This window comes from Marmota marmota, unplaced genomic scaffold (assembly GCF_001458135.2).
Source record: "Marmota marmota marmota unplaced genomic scaffold, marMar, whole genome shotgun sequence".
NCBI classification, from domain to species: Eukaryota; Metazoa; Chordata; class Mammalia; order Rodentia; family Sciuridae; genus Marmota; species Marmota marmota.
In genome coordinates, this window is record NW_026000174.1 from 20,565,716 (window position 1) to 20,580,427 (window position 14,712).

Consider the following 14,712-nt stretch of genomic DNA (forward strand, 5'->3'; position numbering starts at 1 on the left):
CTCTTCCATTAATTTAAAGGAGTTCATTTTGATTCAAGAAAGTTTTTACAAATCCCAAACAACAAGAACAAAAAAAAAACACAACCTCCCCCCCCCCCAAAAAAAAAAACACCTGTGGATAGTATTTTGATATATTTTTTAATGAATGCAAAGGGTTTGTTTTAATTCCTTAGTTATAATCCTCATATTTCTACCATATACTTTTAGTCCTGTACATATTGTATATTGTCTATTGTAATGATTAAACAGACAAGCATGGGCCATACTTTTATGTGTTTTTCACTGATCAAAATTGGATTCTTTGAGATTATTCTGAAAAAGCACCCTTATGCCCAGAACTTTCTTTTCTGTATTTGAGATTTTTCCCATGGTATGATGACCCAGAGAAGAAAGTACTGATTGAAAAGTCATGCAAGTTTTTAACATTTTCAGTAGTTGTGGACATGTAGCTTTCCAAGTATAACAATTAACATTTATGTTAACAGTATCTGCTTAATCCCATTCTTAACATGGTATTATTTTTTAAGTTTATTTTTGTCATTTTGATAATTGAGAAGTGCTATCTTCTGGTTTGCATCAGTTTTGGTATCTGTTTGAACTTTTTTTTTTTTTTGAAATATTTAACACTTGTTAGCCATTTGCTTTTTTCTTAAAACTTCTATAAATAGGCAATTCACCATACATTTGTTTTCATTCTATCCTGATCTGTTTGTATCATGCCTTTATTAAAGGTGATGTGAACCTTTTTAAAACCAAATTTTAATGTGAACTATATGTAACTACATTAAATATAAATGGCAGTTTCATAAGTGATTACCAAGTGATCCCTCATAGAAACCATCACTAGATCAAGAAATAGAACATTACCAGTACTTAAGAGCCCCAGAGTATGCACTCCTACATCTTGTCCTGCAGCTGTAACTCATCCAACTTTTCGGGTACTTTATTACACCTACTCCATTTTAAAAATACATATGCCTTCATAAACATTATTGTTCAGTGGGATTTTTTTTTTGTTTTGATCTTTTAAAAATGGAATTATGCAGTGCACAATCTTATTTGGTTTGGCTTCTTTTAGTGATTGTGAGATGATTCATCCTAGTGGCATATAGCTGCAGATGATGTATTTTTGTTACTGTATAGGATTTCATTGTACAAATTTTCCATAATTTTGTTATTCTGTAGACAGATTCATTTTTTTCCTAGTGTTTGGAAACTACAGAGCATACTGTGGTAGTAGTTCTTGCATTATTTCTGAAGCATATGTACATACATTTCTACTGGATAGTTGGGAGGAAGGTAATTGCTAAAACATGAGACTATGCCTATCTCCAATTGAAAAAAACATTTTATTTTAGAATAAACTTTTTAGAATCACAGAAAGTTCATGTATACTTTTTTGTTACAACTAGGACAGTAATTAAGTTAATTCAGCTGCACTTAACTTGGTTTTCACAAGTTTTTTTTCCTACTGTTTTTTTTTTTTTTTCCTTTTTGTATTCCTGGATTCTGTTCATTACATTTAGTCACTTTCTCTTTAGTCTCTTCTGGTCTGTGAGGGTTTCTTAGTCTTTGTCTCTGGTGACCACAACAATTTGAGAAGTTACACATATTTTGTGGCGTGTCCCTCCATTTGGGTTTGTTTGATGTTTTACTCTTGGTTAGACTGGGATTATGGGCCTGAGGGAGGAATAACAGTGATGTGCCGTTCTTAGTACACACCTGGGAATGATGTTATTAACCTTTATCATGGGACTGAGACAATGTTTGTCATGTTTCTCTATAAAGTTGCTCTACTTCTTTATTCTACACTTTGGAAGCAAATCGCCAAGCAGAAGGGTGCCTGCAATGTGATGGGAGGGAGTGAAGCTCCACCTCCTGGAGGAGGGGTGTGCAGCAATAAGTTAAAGATTTTTGGAAAGTGGTTTCAACTGGGGCAATTCGCTGCCCTGGGGAAATTTGGCAATATCTAGAAGCATTTTATTTGTCACAGCTGCAGAAGATCAAGAGTTTTAATGGCTTCAAGTGGGTACAGACCAGGAATGCTACTAAGCATCATATAACAAACACATAGCAGAAAATTATCTAACCAAAAATGTCAGTAAAGCTGAGATTGAGAAACTGCTATTGGAGATTCCATGAGGACAATCGAGAAAGGAAATCAGGCAGGTCTATGGGAGGAAATAAACAAAAATATGCTCTTCTCTGGGGTAAATGACATTTCCCCACAGAACTTATTTCTATCCTCAACCATAAAGAACCTCTCCTTCCTTTGTGTTCTCCTAAGACTACTGTAGCTCAGATGACAGCTGTTATATATTTAGAAGTCGTCTTCTAGCCAGGCATTCAGCACAGGTTCTGGTATCATAGATCATGGTAGCACCAATTTCATGTAAATGAACTCCCAGTGCCTAGAAAAAGGCAGCACTACTTAAGAGAAAGAGTAAGATTTGTAGTTGGATAGGCTATTTGTCAACTCTGTGACCTAATTTCTAAGTGTCTGTATCTGTAAAATGTAAGTAAAACCAAACTTTAGGGAGTGTTTTAAAGACTAGACAATCTTGGGGCTGGGGTTGTGGCTCAGTGGTAGAGTGCGCGCCTTGCCAGGTTCGATCCTCAGCACCACATAAAAATAAAGGTATTGTGTCCATCTACAACTAAAAAAATATATTTTTAAAACAGGCTAGATAATCTTTTCATAAAGAGCAGTAGGTACTCAAGAAATATAGTCATTATGAATATGAGCTGAAGGAATAATTTATTTTGAACAAATATTTTAATTATTGTAGGTGGTAAAAGTTCATGTCATTTATTTTAAATTGAAATTCTCTTAGACCCTGGTTGCCCATATTGGTTCAAAACATTTTGGGATAAATGAATACCTTCACATAAGAGAAGTGGCACCAAATTATCTGTTTTTCTCCTGAAAATGTAAATAAAAGAACACAAAACAAAAAATCCCTTGAAAACGACAAATCCATTAAGAAAAGGCCAGAGTGTATTGTATTCTAATCAGAATTGCAGATATAATGTAGTTGAAACCCAATAGAATTCTGACTTGAATAAAACTTGTCTCAGAGGAACACAAATGAAAAAAGTGTGGGATTATGAGAGTCAGGGAGAGAGAAAATATCAAGATATAAGGTGTTCTCCATGTATAGATAATATGTCAAAATATTCTCTATTGTCATGTATATCGAAAGAACAAATTTTAAAAAGACATAAGGTGTTGTTAAAATGCATTATTATGAATGGTAACTTGTAAGTTACAGGTATGTATTAACTTCCTTAATCCTTATGATGTAGGCATTCTTGCCATTCATGCTTACAGATATGAAAAATGAATCCCCAAGTACCTGTTGGCTTTTGTAACAGCTGAGCTATCTTGGTGTAAGTATAGAGGAGGCAGTTAGATTGAAGTGGACTGAAACTGTAATAAGTAGAGAAGATGCTTTAGAAGTTTTGACTATAAACATGAAGGGTGTATGGTGTGAAGGGAACATCTATGAAAGACTAAATTATATTTGGAAAACCCTAATGGAAAGACCTCAAAGACGGGGAGAAGTTGAAGATAGAAGAGAGAAAATGAGATGAGAGATCACTCATGGATCACTTTGAGAACAGTTAATGCTGATGAGATTCAGATCACAGGTGGAAGGATAAGCTACAGAAAGGGAGTAGAGCCCCTTTGTTACAGGAAAGAAGAATAAAAAGGCCTATTTACAGTGATATCTGAAAATTTTCTAGTTAGGAAGTCAGGAATGTGTTCTATGCCTTACTTTCCCTCACCTGCCATATTCTGTATGTCATGGAGAAGTTTGTATTCCTTTAAAGTTTCTATAAATTTATTCCCTTTTACTACTTTTTAAAAAGTCACTATGTAACCTATTTTTGTCAGATTTATCTGTAATCTAGAATATTTCTGCAGTGTAGTAAAAAAAAAAAACTCTAAACCTGCTGATAGTTCACCAATAACTATAGGACAAATCCACTTTCCATTTAAGCAATTAAACTGTCCCTTTTGTACATTTTTACTTCCATCGCCTGTCTTTTCCAATACCATTAACAAGAATGAAAGACTGCAAAGGGCAGGGGGTTTGAGAGAGATCTAAGCTGAATTCTGTCCACTTTTTAGCTCTGTCTTTTCAGGCAGATCACTGAAGAGGAGGTGAGGACCTTGAAGGTATTAGGGAGTGTGTTTAAGTGGCTAACTGGAATGCCCATGCTGAATAAAAAACTGAATAAAGTGGCTGATAAATGAAATGCAGGGCTCAAAAGACTAGAATTTGGTGTTTGAAAAACTGTCATGGGAATCAGGGCTTGAAATTGCTCAATTAACTCTAAGATATTAGTAGAAAGTGAGTTATGGGAGTCTGCAATTTAATTTTAGTAGTAGCTATTGAAACTTTCGATGACAGCATTAGAGTAAAATGTTGGAGTGCAATAAGGTCATGAGAGTTGATGTCAAGGATATGAAAGAATTCTATCTGGGATGAGCTTTAACAGTGAACTTCACCCACAATAACTGATGTTGGGAGTGGGTATGAAAGGAGTTTGTGAGCAAGCACCAGATATTTAGAGCCTCTATGAATTTGTGACCAGACATGATATGGTAAAATGAGACTGTGGGATGTTCCAATTGCATATGTTTCAAGAGTTATAATGTACTGGCAAGGATGCAGTAACAATGTTTTATAGGCTGAGATATGTGTTAGGTGTCTGTGGGGAAGAGAAGGAATCGGGAAACTAACCCATACTTAGTAGGAGCCTGTTCTGTGCCAGGTGATACATGAACCCTACCTCCTTTGATTCATACTACATTCCTCTGAGGTTGATTCTCATATCTCTTTGGAGAAGTATAAACTAGGCTGATAGAGGATGAACTGACTTTCAAACTTTTACAGTTCATAAATGGTGGGACTGGGGGGCTGGGATTGTGGCTCAGCGGTAGAGTGCTCGCCTAGCATGTGGGAGGCCCTGGGTTCGATCCTCAGCACCACATAAAAAGAATGAATAAATAAAAGAGATATTGTGTCCAGTTACAACCAAAAAATAAATATTAAAAAAAAATAAATGGTGGGGCTGGGACTGAATTCTGGGAGGGTGGAAAAAGTAATGCAATACAGTGGTCTATGTCAAAGGATTGTTTTATGTCAGGAAATGTATCAGAAAATGCTATGGTTCTCAAATCATACTTTTCCACATGTCCCATTTATTCCATGTTTTTTTAAAATTTCTTTTTCCCCACTGAAGCCTGAATTCTGATCCATGGACAAGATGGCAGATTCATCGTCATCGTTTTCCTTCTTTTCTGATTTTGGGCTCCTATTGTATTTGGAGGAACTAAACAAAGAGGAATTAAGTAAATTCAAGTTGTTCCTAAAGGAGACCACAGAACCCCAGCCCTGTCCGATACCCTGGACTGCTGTGAAGAAGGCTAAGCGGGAGGAACTTGCTAACCTGATTAACAAACACTATCCAGGAGGGCAGGCCTGGGATGTGACTCTCAAAATCTTTGGCAAGATGAACTTGAAGGATCTGTGTCAGAGAGCAAAAGCAGAGATCAACTGTGAGTGATACTGGGGACAAATCTGGGGGGAGGGAGTAGGAAGTGTTTCCTAGAGCTCTTCCAAATGATTCTTTAGAGGGACTTGGGGATTAAACCACTCTAAGGGACATAGGCTTAGTGGTGGTCTCATACATGGGGAGCTTATTAGGTCATTTGGGCAACACTAAAGCAGGAGATTTTGAGTAATATCACTCAGCCAGGCTTTTTTACAGGGATAACTTTTTGTACCTATTAAAATGACTAAAGAAATTGACTGATGGGAATTATCCCATCTAATGGCCTTTGCCTAAATGATAAAGTCATAGGTTAAATTCTGAGAAATCTCAAATATGCTTTAAAATATTTGCTGAAATATAATGGGCTAAAAATTACTAAAAGACAAAACAAAGCAAGTATTTTTAGCAATCTCAGTATTAGACATTTAAAATCCATTGCCCATATACAAGGCTTTACAGCCACAAGTGTGTATACATTACATACTTTGTGCATCTTCATCTTGCTCTAAGGTCAATATAGGCAAGGAAACTGAGACTCGTACTACACCATTTACCCTAGACCTACAGAGTAGAAGGAATGGCAAGTTTTGTTTGCACCGCATCATTTCCTCCCTTGGCTAAGCTGGTGGTGTTTGAGGCTCTGTTGCCTCTAGTTTCTTTTAACCCAGATAGTCTCAGAACTGGAGCACTGAGTAGAAATGCTGGATCCTGTTCTGTCCATCACCTAAAATATTTGATTTTGGAAAATATCATGATTCTGTTGGAACTTGTTGCAGGGACAGCCCAGAAAATGGGACCACAGGATGCTGAGGCTGGAGAGGCACCAATTCAGGAGGTGGTGCTGGGTGAGTAGATAGGCTTTTTGTCAGCATTTGAGCTTTTGAAGTATCATGGGGGGCTTATCTCCCAGAGGAACATTGTTCAACTTTTGTTAATATCTTCTAATACCCCACCTGTTCATGAATATCATTCAGAAAGAGTTGACAACATTGGCTGTCTGGTCCAAAGTCGGAATCAGGGCCATATTAATGCAGGGCCTCAGGAGAGCAGTATTTGGAAATGTCCAGTTAAAAGTTGACAGTGTGATGAACAAGGTGGACTAAAAATTTCTTGAGTTGGCAGAGGACGTACAGCTTATCACATCTATTACCTTCTTTCAGAGTAGTGCTGTAATTGAGTTCCAGGTGACCAACTAGTTCATGTTAATTATAATTTCTGGAACCAGATCTTCTCCATCCTGGTTCATCACCATTTCTAATTCCCTTGTTTTGTTTTGAATTATACTTAGTTGAGTTCTAGCTTCTATAAATGGAATGAAAGTAGAAAGAAAATTGAGCCAAGTGAGAGAACTTTATTTTTAATCTAGCTACAATGTTTTCTAAATGGCCACATTATTTAATTCAATAAATGAGAATATACTTAATTTCAAGCACCAGTGAATACAGTTTGCTTATTAAATGACCTTGACTATAACTTCCCACACCTGTAGTATGAAAAACACTAATGATAATTTTTATTATTTCAAACCTAGTGGGTTTGTTGAGATGTTTGTTTAAATACAGTTAATTATGTCTATATTATTTTTCAGCAATTTGTGATAAAAGTTAACAGTACTTCTTATAGAAACTTTAGAAAATATTATAAGTACAAAATTGAAGATATGAAGAACAGCAATGATTTGATTCTCCTCTTTATGTATATCAATTCCACACTGTTTGAATTATTGTAGTTTCATGATAGGGTTTAGTTTTTGCAAATAGTTCCTCCTCCAACCTACCAAAATGTTTTGGCTATCATATGTTTGCTTATTTCTATTTTTGTTTTTCAACTTCCCATAAGTGAAACAAACCTATTTTTTAAAGGATTCAAAATATCATTTAAAAAGTGGGTTTCTCCTTTTCTCCTCTTCGTATCCCAACCTGCTATTAATATATCTTAGAATCAGAAATGTACAACTAATCCAAGTCTAGTTTCAAATAATATACCACATCATAGTACAAATATAATAACTTGTGTTTATCATTGCTGCCATTTTCACTTAAACATAAGCATATATAGATAATATAAGTAGAATACCTATTTGAAAATATTGTTGTGATTATATTAAAGTGTTATCCATTAAGACATTCTAAAATAAGAAAAATAAATACCTTTATTTTACCTTTCCAAAAAAAAAAAAAAAAGGAATTAACCAGTATTAACATTTTGATGCATATCCTATAGGTTTTGAGGCACATAAAGTTTGTCTACTTTTTCCAGGACAGGATTGTATTAAACGGATTTCCCTGAAACTTGATTTCTTTTTAACTAAATAATTGATATTTTGCATATTTGCATTTTTGCATATATCTGTACTTTATTCAGAAGTTGAACAGTATTCAATTATGATTGCATTCTTTTCTGACACTTCTTGTGTACAAGGAGATATTCATCTCTGGGCATGTGATGATGAACTAGGGATATAGTCTCTACCCAAGTGTATCATTTCTTTGAAAGTAATAATTAAAGCTTGTGATATGTATTGTGAATGGAAAATACATCAAGTTTTGAGAATATATGAAAGGGAGAACTATTCTAGGACTAAGATTCAAAGAAGGTCTTTCCAAGACAGTATCATTTGAATGGAGATCTAGGGGGAAATCAAGATCCTAGATTAAGATGAGATTATGTTTGGACACTGGGAATTCTTTTCTTCAAAATATTCATGCTTTGCTTCAGTGTTCATTAATATAAATGAATCTACTTTGGATTATTTTGATGTATAGATTCAGGTTTGTCTTGTTGTCCTCCCTAGTTGCTGTTATTGTCTCTCTTACTTTTTATCTGGATGATGATTCTGGTCACCACATATCATTCTTTTTCTCTATTGAGAAAGGTATAAAGAAGAGAACATATTCTAGAGTAAATCTAATTTTTATTTTCCATAACAATTTAACAGCTTCTAATGCAGGCTTTAAGCCTACAGAAATATTTGTTTTGATTTCTCCATTTAAAAATCTAAGCCATCTTTGATTTCAGCCTATATTACTTTTGTAACTCTGGTATTCTTAACATTGCAACTAATGAAATTTGTTTTGATCATGTGTGATCAAATTTGTTTTGATCATTTTTTTTTTGTTTTTCCTGCTCCATTATGTCCTTAGGTGGTGGAACAGAATACAAAATTCAAATAAAGGAAAAATTTTTTGACATATTGGTTAGGAACTCCTTGCCGGGAGAACCTACAGATTTCCATCATGGAATTATTCAGGAAGAGCGAAACCTATTGGAGCATTTGTTTGATGTGGATGTCAAAAGTGGTGATCAGCCACAGACAGTGGTGCTCTGGGGAGTTGCTGGAGTTGGGAAAACAACATTGATGAGAAGGGCGATGTTAGAATGGGCAGAGGGCAATCTCTATCAACAGAAGTTTGCCTATGTTTTTTATCTCAATGGGCGAGAAATTAGCCAGCTGAAAGAGAGAAGCTTTGCTCAATTGATATCAGAGGACTGGCCTAGCAATGAAATCCCCATTGAAAGTATCCTGTCCCAGCCAAGTAGTCTTCTTTTTATTGTTGATAGTTTTGACGAACTGAACTTTGCCTTTGAGGAACCTGAGTTTGCACTTTGTAAAGACTGGACCCAAGTACACCCTGTGTCCTTCCTCATGAGTAGTTTGCTGAGGAAAGTGATGCTCTCTGAATCATTCTTGTTGGTGACATCAAGATTCACAGCTTCTAAGAGACTGGCATCCTTGTTGAAGGACCACTGTTATGCAGTGCTACTAGGAATGTCTGAGGATTCAAGAAGGGATTATATTTACCAGTTTTTTGAAGATGAGACATGGGCCATGAAAGCATTCAGTTCATTAAGAGACAATGAGATGCTTTTTGACATGTGCCAAGTTCCCCTACTGTGCTGGATCATCTGTACTTGCCTGAAGCAGCAAATGGTGAGGGGCAGCGATGTCACGGTGATCTGCCAAACAACCACAGCTCTGTTTATGTGCTGTATCTCCAGCCTGTTTGCACCAGTAAATGGACACTCTCCTAAATTGCCCAATGAAGCTCAGCTAAGGAGCCTGTGCCACTTGGCTGTCAGAGGAGTATGGACCATGACACATGTGCTCTACAAAGACAATCTCAGGAAACATGGGTTAACCAGATCTGATCTCTCAATTTTTCTGGATGCGAATATTCTTCAAAAGGACACAGAGTATGATAATTGCTATGTGTTCACTCACCTACATTTTCAGGAGTTTTTTGCAGCTATGTTCTATATGTTGGAAGTCAGTTGGGAACACAGAGACCATTTCTTCCAGTCTTTGGAGGACTTGAAGCTATTACTTGAAAGTGAAAGTTGTCAAAATCCCCATTTGAGGCAAATGAAATGGTTTCTGTTTGGCCTTTTGAATGAAGATAGAGTGAAACAATTGGAGGACACTTTTAATTGTAAAATATCCCTGGAGTTAAAATCAGAGTTACTTCAGTGGATGGAAGTATTTGGAAAAAGTGACACTTCTTCATCACAGCTGGAACTTCTGGACTTGTTTTTCTGTTTCTATGAGACTCAAGATGAAGCATTTGTAATCCAGGCAATGAGCTATTTTCCAAAGGTTAAAATTGAGATTTGCAAGGAAGCCCATTTGCTTGTGTCTTCATTCTGCCTTCAGTACTGCCAATGTTTGGAGACCATTAAACTGTCTGTGACTATGATATTTGAAAAGCCGTTAAACTCAGGCCCTGTAGCCGACACTTGGTAAGTGCCCTGTGGGGGGGATAAAGAAAGTAGATTTTGTTGGAGGAGGAGTTGAACCAAGGTCCCAGAGCTGGGATAACCTTGGAGAGCTGATCCACTCTGTGGCAAGGAGGCCAGGCATTTAAACCCCTATTGACCAGTTTTGACTGCTATAAGAAATAAGCAAAAACTTGCTTGAGCTGGCTTTTCTGGTTTGAAGGCAAAATTCTAGAAAAGGCACAGGGATGACAACTCTCAGCTGTCAGCATTCCCAGCAACTCGGGGAAATGAATGCTTCAGTTCTGAAGGAAGGATATGGTGTCATGCAAACTTGCATCCATTGTAGGAAGTATATTCATTTTTAAAAACAATCCCTTCCAGAAAAATAAGGGGCCAGAAACTACTTGCTGAAGCTGATACACAAAGGTCATCTACCTGTACTGTGTACCCCTGTACTCTACTGACCTAGCTCACCTTCCCATTGTCTAAAGGTAGTCCTTTAGTGTATGTGCGCATGCTTTATGAAAGATCTCAGCCCTTTAATGCCTATGTAAAGACTGTCAGAGGTTAGTAAGAAATAATAGGTGCTGGATAAATGTGTTTTTTTGTTTTTTTTTAATATTTACTCTTTTTATTTGTAGTTGGACATAATACCTTTATTTATTTATTACTATGTGGTGCTGAGGATCGAACCCAGGGCTTCACACATGCTAGGCGAGCACTCTACTGCTGAGCTACAACCCCAGCCCTGGATAAATATTTTTTAAAAGAATAATTCACCTTCAGCATTTTATGTATATTATTTGGCCCTATTCCCATCCTCAAGTTGACTTTTCTCACCTACCCATCTAAATCTGGGGGACAAATTGAACTATAGAATTCAGTTCCAAATTTAATTAAAATTGAGAGCTTACTTGGTCTCATAATGAGCCAGACACTCAACATGTTGTCCAGCTTAATGCTGATAGCAAGAAAATTATACATCTTATACATAAATATCTATTTAAGGTTTCAAAGCTGAGATTCAGAGGTTTACCTAGAAAATAAGTTCTTTTTTTTTAAAGAGAAATTTTTAATATTTATTTTTTAGTTTTTGGTGGACACATCTTTATTTTATTTGTATGTGGTGCTGAGGATCGAACCCAGCACCCCGCGTATGCCAGGCCAGCTTGCTACTGCTTGAGCCACATCCCCAGCCCTAGAAAATAAGTTCTTGATTCAAGAACATCAAATAAGACAAACACTTGCTGAGTATTTACTGTGTACCTGACAGTCTTCTAAGACCTTTGATTTATTTTTTCTTATGGAAAAAAAAAAAAGACACCACAAAGGCATAACTTGAGTGAGGTCACACATCTGAGTCCCCTGAGACTTTAATTTTCCAACTTTTTCCCCAGATGTTCCATTGGACCTATACACAATTACAGAAGCAGCCATCTCTTAAGAACATATATTTCCTTTTCCTCTGAACCGTGATAATAGAAATTGGGGGCTGGAATGCTCTGACCTTTACTTTTAAGGAGTTCAAGTAATTTTCTTCAGTCAGTTTTCTTAAGTCTGACTTCCTTGTTCCATTTCAAGAAGATGTGACTGAACCCAGGCCTAAGAATGTCTTTTATACTTAACAATAAATGTTTGGAAGTCTGGCCACTAGATTGTCAGGCCTCATGCTAGCTTCCCTCACTTATGTTGCAGAGTTGCTAATGCTAGAGTTGGCCTTGTTGCTAAAAATTTTTAAAAGGACCTGAGAACTCAAGTTTTAAAAGGGTCATTGTAGGTGACTTCAGTCTATTCTACAAGATAACTATATTGTAAACTTGTCTCATTCACCATTTTGTCTATAGCATTTGTACGTAGGAAATATTTGAATGTTTTATTATGTTTTCACAAATTTGACCTTAAGTGGTAGACCATTACTCTGTAGTACCATTCATTCCAATTTAATTAAGGTATTGGAACCAATTTATTTAGTAACTATTATGAACAAAGCAACAGATATTTATAGTAAATATTTTATACATAATTTATTTACTAAATATTTCAATGTAAAAGATAGCTAACAATTGTTAGGAAGCCCTTAAAACCTGAGACACTTGCATTTTCTATAGGTTGCTTTGCTGAACTTTCACAGTTATCATAAGAGATTCTCAACTTTATTTGCCAAGATGAATAAGCTGAAGCTCACTTGATTAGTAAATTTTTCAATTAGTGAGTGGAAGAGTTGAGTTGTTCTGTGTTCTAGAGCTTATGCTTATTATAGTCACCAGGCTACTTCTGTTTTATTCCTTTACCACCCTTTATTCATCTTAGAGTCTTTGGTAATATACCTGATAATTAACTCGTTCAGCATTTTAATGTTTGCAGGTGCTTCTGAGTTCCCACTTATCTTGACTATTGAGTCTTCACAACCTTATAAAGAGAGAAGACATTTCCATTTTATAAATGAAGAAATCTTGGAGCTCATGGAATTGATGTGATGTATCTAAAGTATTATAATTAGTTAAATGATAAGGCTCAAAGCCTTTGGTTCTTAATATATAACATACCACACCACACTAAATTGCTACCTACTAATCCTAACCTTTGTGGTCATATGCTTTTTTTTTTTTTTTTTTTCCCTTCATGACATTGACTCTTCAGATATTTGATCTCTTGTTCTTCCCAGGTCTCTTCCTCCAAAGAGAAATCTCTCTAGTTTTAATTTTTTTGTGTATTTAGGGAGTGGATAAGAGATGGGGAAGCTATTAAGAAAACAAAACTTCTAGAAAGATGCCAAGTAAAGAGAAGACTTACTGTTGGACTATGCCCATGGCAAAGCTGCACTGAATGCTCCTCCAGTTTCCAAAGCACTTTTACTTTTATACTAATATCATCTTCTGAGAGTTGACTGAGCTGAAATAGATTCACACATCTTTTTCTTCTTTCCACTCATATATAGGCAAAGGGACAATGATCGTATTATCCGTTGCTGGAAAAATCTCTGTTCTGTGTTTCACACAAATGAAAACTTGAGAGAATTGGAACTGTATCATAGTAACCTTGATGAATTAGCAATGAAGACTTTCTGTCAAGAACTGAGGCACACAAATTGTATACTACAAAAACTACTGTAAGTCTGGCATAAGAAAATTTAATGGAGTTACTGATCTTTCTTATCTTCCACTTTTATTAGGGGAAACCAATGGTAAATAAATAGTCATGCAACACATAATAACGTTTTTGTTAATGACAGATGGTGATATGATAAAATTCTATCTCCTAATGATCTCATAGCTATCTTGGTTTCTGTAAGTCCTATCATTTATGTTTGCAAAACAACAAATTGACTAATGACACACTGATCAAAATGTGTTTATCATAATGGTACTTTAAAATCCTTTGTCAAAATACTGTTAAGAACATGAACAGCAGAAACTTTTGAGGATATGGGAGCATAACTAACTTGTTTTGGGAAAGATTCTACAGGGTGTGATAATTGTTCACATGAGATTTTGAGGCTTGATTAGGAATTTTCTAGGTAAAGAACACAGAGACATGGGGAAGTTGGGACTGTAGCTCAGTGGAAGAGTGCTTGCCTGACATGTTTGAGGCACTGGGTTTGATCCTCGGCAGCACCACATAAAAAAGTATTAAATGCACACATCTGTTTTTTTTTTAGTTGTCGATGGACACAATATCTTTATTTTTTTATGTGGTGTTGAGGATTGAACCCAGTGCCTCACACGTGCAAGGCAGGCTCTCTACCACTGAGCTACAGTCCCAGCCCTTAAATGTGCACACTTTTTTTTTTAATCCTTTTTTTTTAAAAAATATTGTTTTAGTTGTACACAATACTTTTATTTACTTTTATGTGGTGTTGAGGGCCTCACATGTGCTAGGCAAGCATTCTACTACTGAGCCACACCCCAGCCCAAGTACACACATCTTTTAAAAAAAAAAAAAAAAAACCCACAGACATTCTAGGCAAATCAGCAAAACACTTTCAAAGACAAGCTCTAGAATTTTCTATTTTTTCTTCTGAAATTGTACTCTTGTTTTTCTTTATATTTAAACTCAGGTTTATGATTTTTTACAAAGAAACTGCAAGGGTTATATTTTTTTAAAAAAATCCTATAGCCCCATTTCNTTTTTTTTTTTTTTTTTTTTTCTTGGCGCTGGGGATTGAACTCGGGGGGCACTCGACCACTGAGCCATATCCCCAGCCCTATTTTGTATTTTATTTAGAGACAGGGTCTCACTGAGTTGCTTAGCGCCTTGCTTTTTTGCTGAAGTTGGCTTTGGACTTGCAATCCTCTTATCTCAGCCTCCCAAACTGCTGGGATTACAAGCATGTGCCACCGCACCGGGCCTGAAATTGGTTTTCTATTGAATAATTTACATTCAATAAAATGCCCAGATATAAAAAAATGTTATATTGTCACCAATACCCAA

At 36.0% G+C, this 14,712-nt stretch overlaps 1 protein-coding gene across 1 annotated transcript in view; it reads left to right on the forward strand.

The window, feature by feature from the left end:
• The first annotated feature begins 5,277 nt into the window (after nt 1-5,277).
• The window catches only part of Nlrp14 (NLR family pyrin domain containing 14), a 30,393-nt gene continuing 20,958 nt past the window's right edge, over nt 5,278-14,712 (forward strand). The window contains exons 1-4 of the mRNA XM_015476115.2: nt 5,278-5,569; nt 6,342-6,410; nt 8,709-10,302; nt 13,226-13,390. Coding sequence (XP_015331601.1) covers nt 5,278-5,569; nt 6,342-6,410; nt 8,709-10,302; nt 13,226-13,390 — 2,120 coding nt within the window. The remainder of the gene's footprint in view (nt 5,570-6,341; nt 6,411-8,708; nt 10,303-13,225; nt 13,391-14,712) is intronic.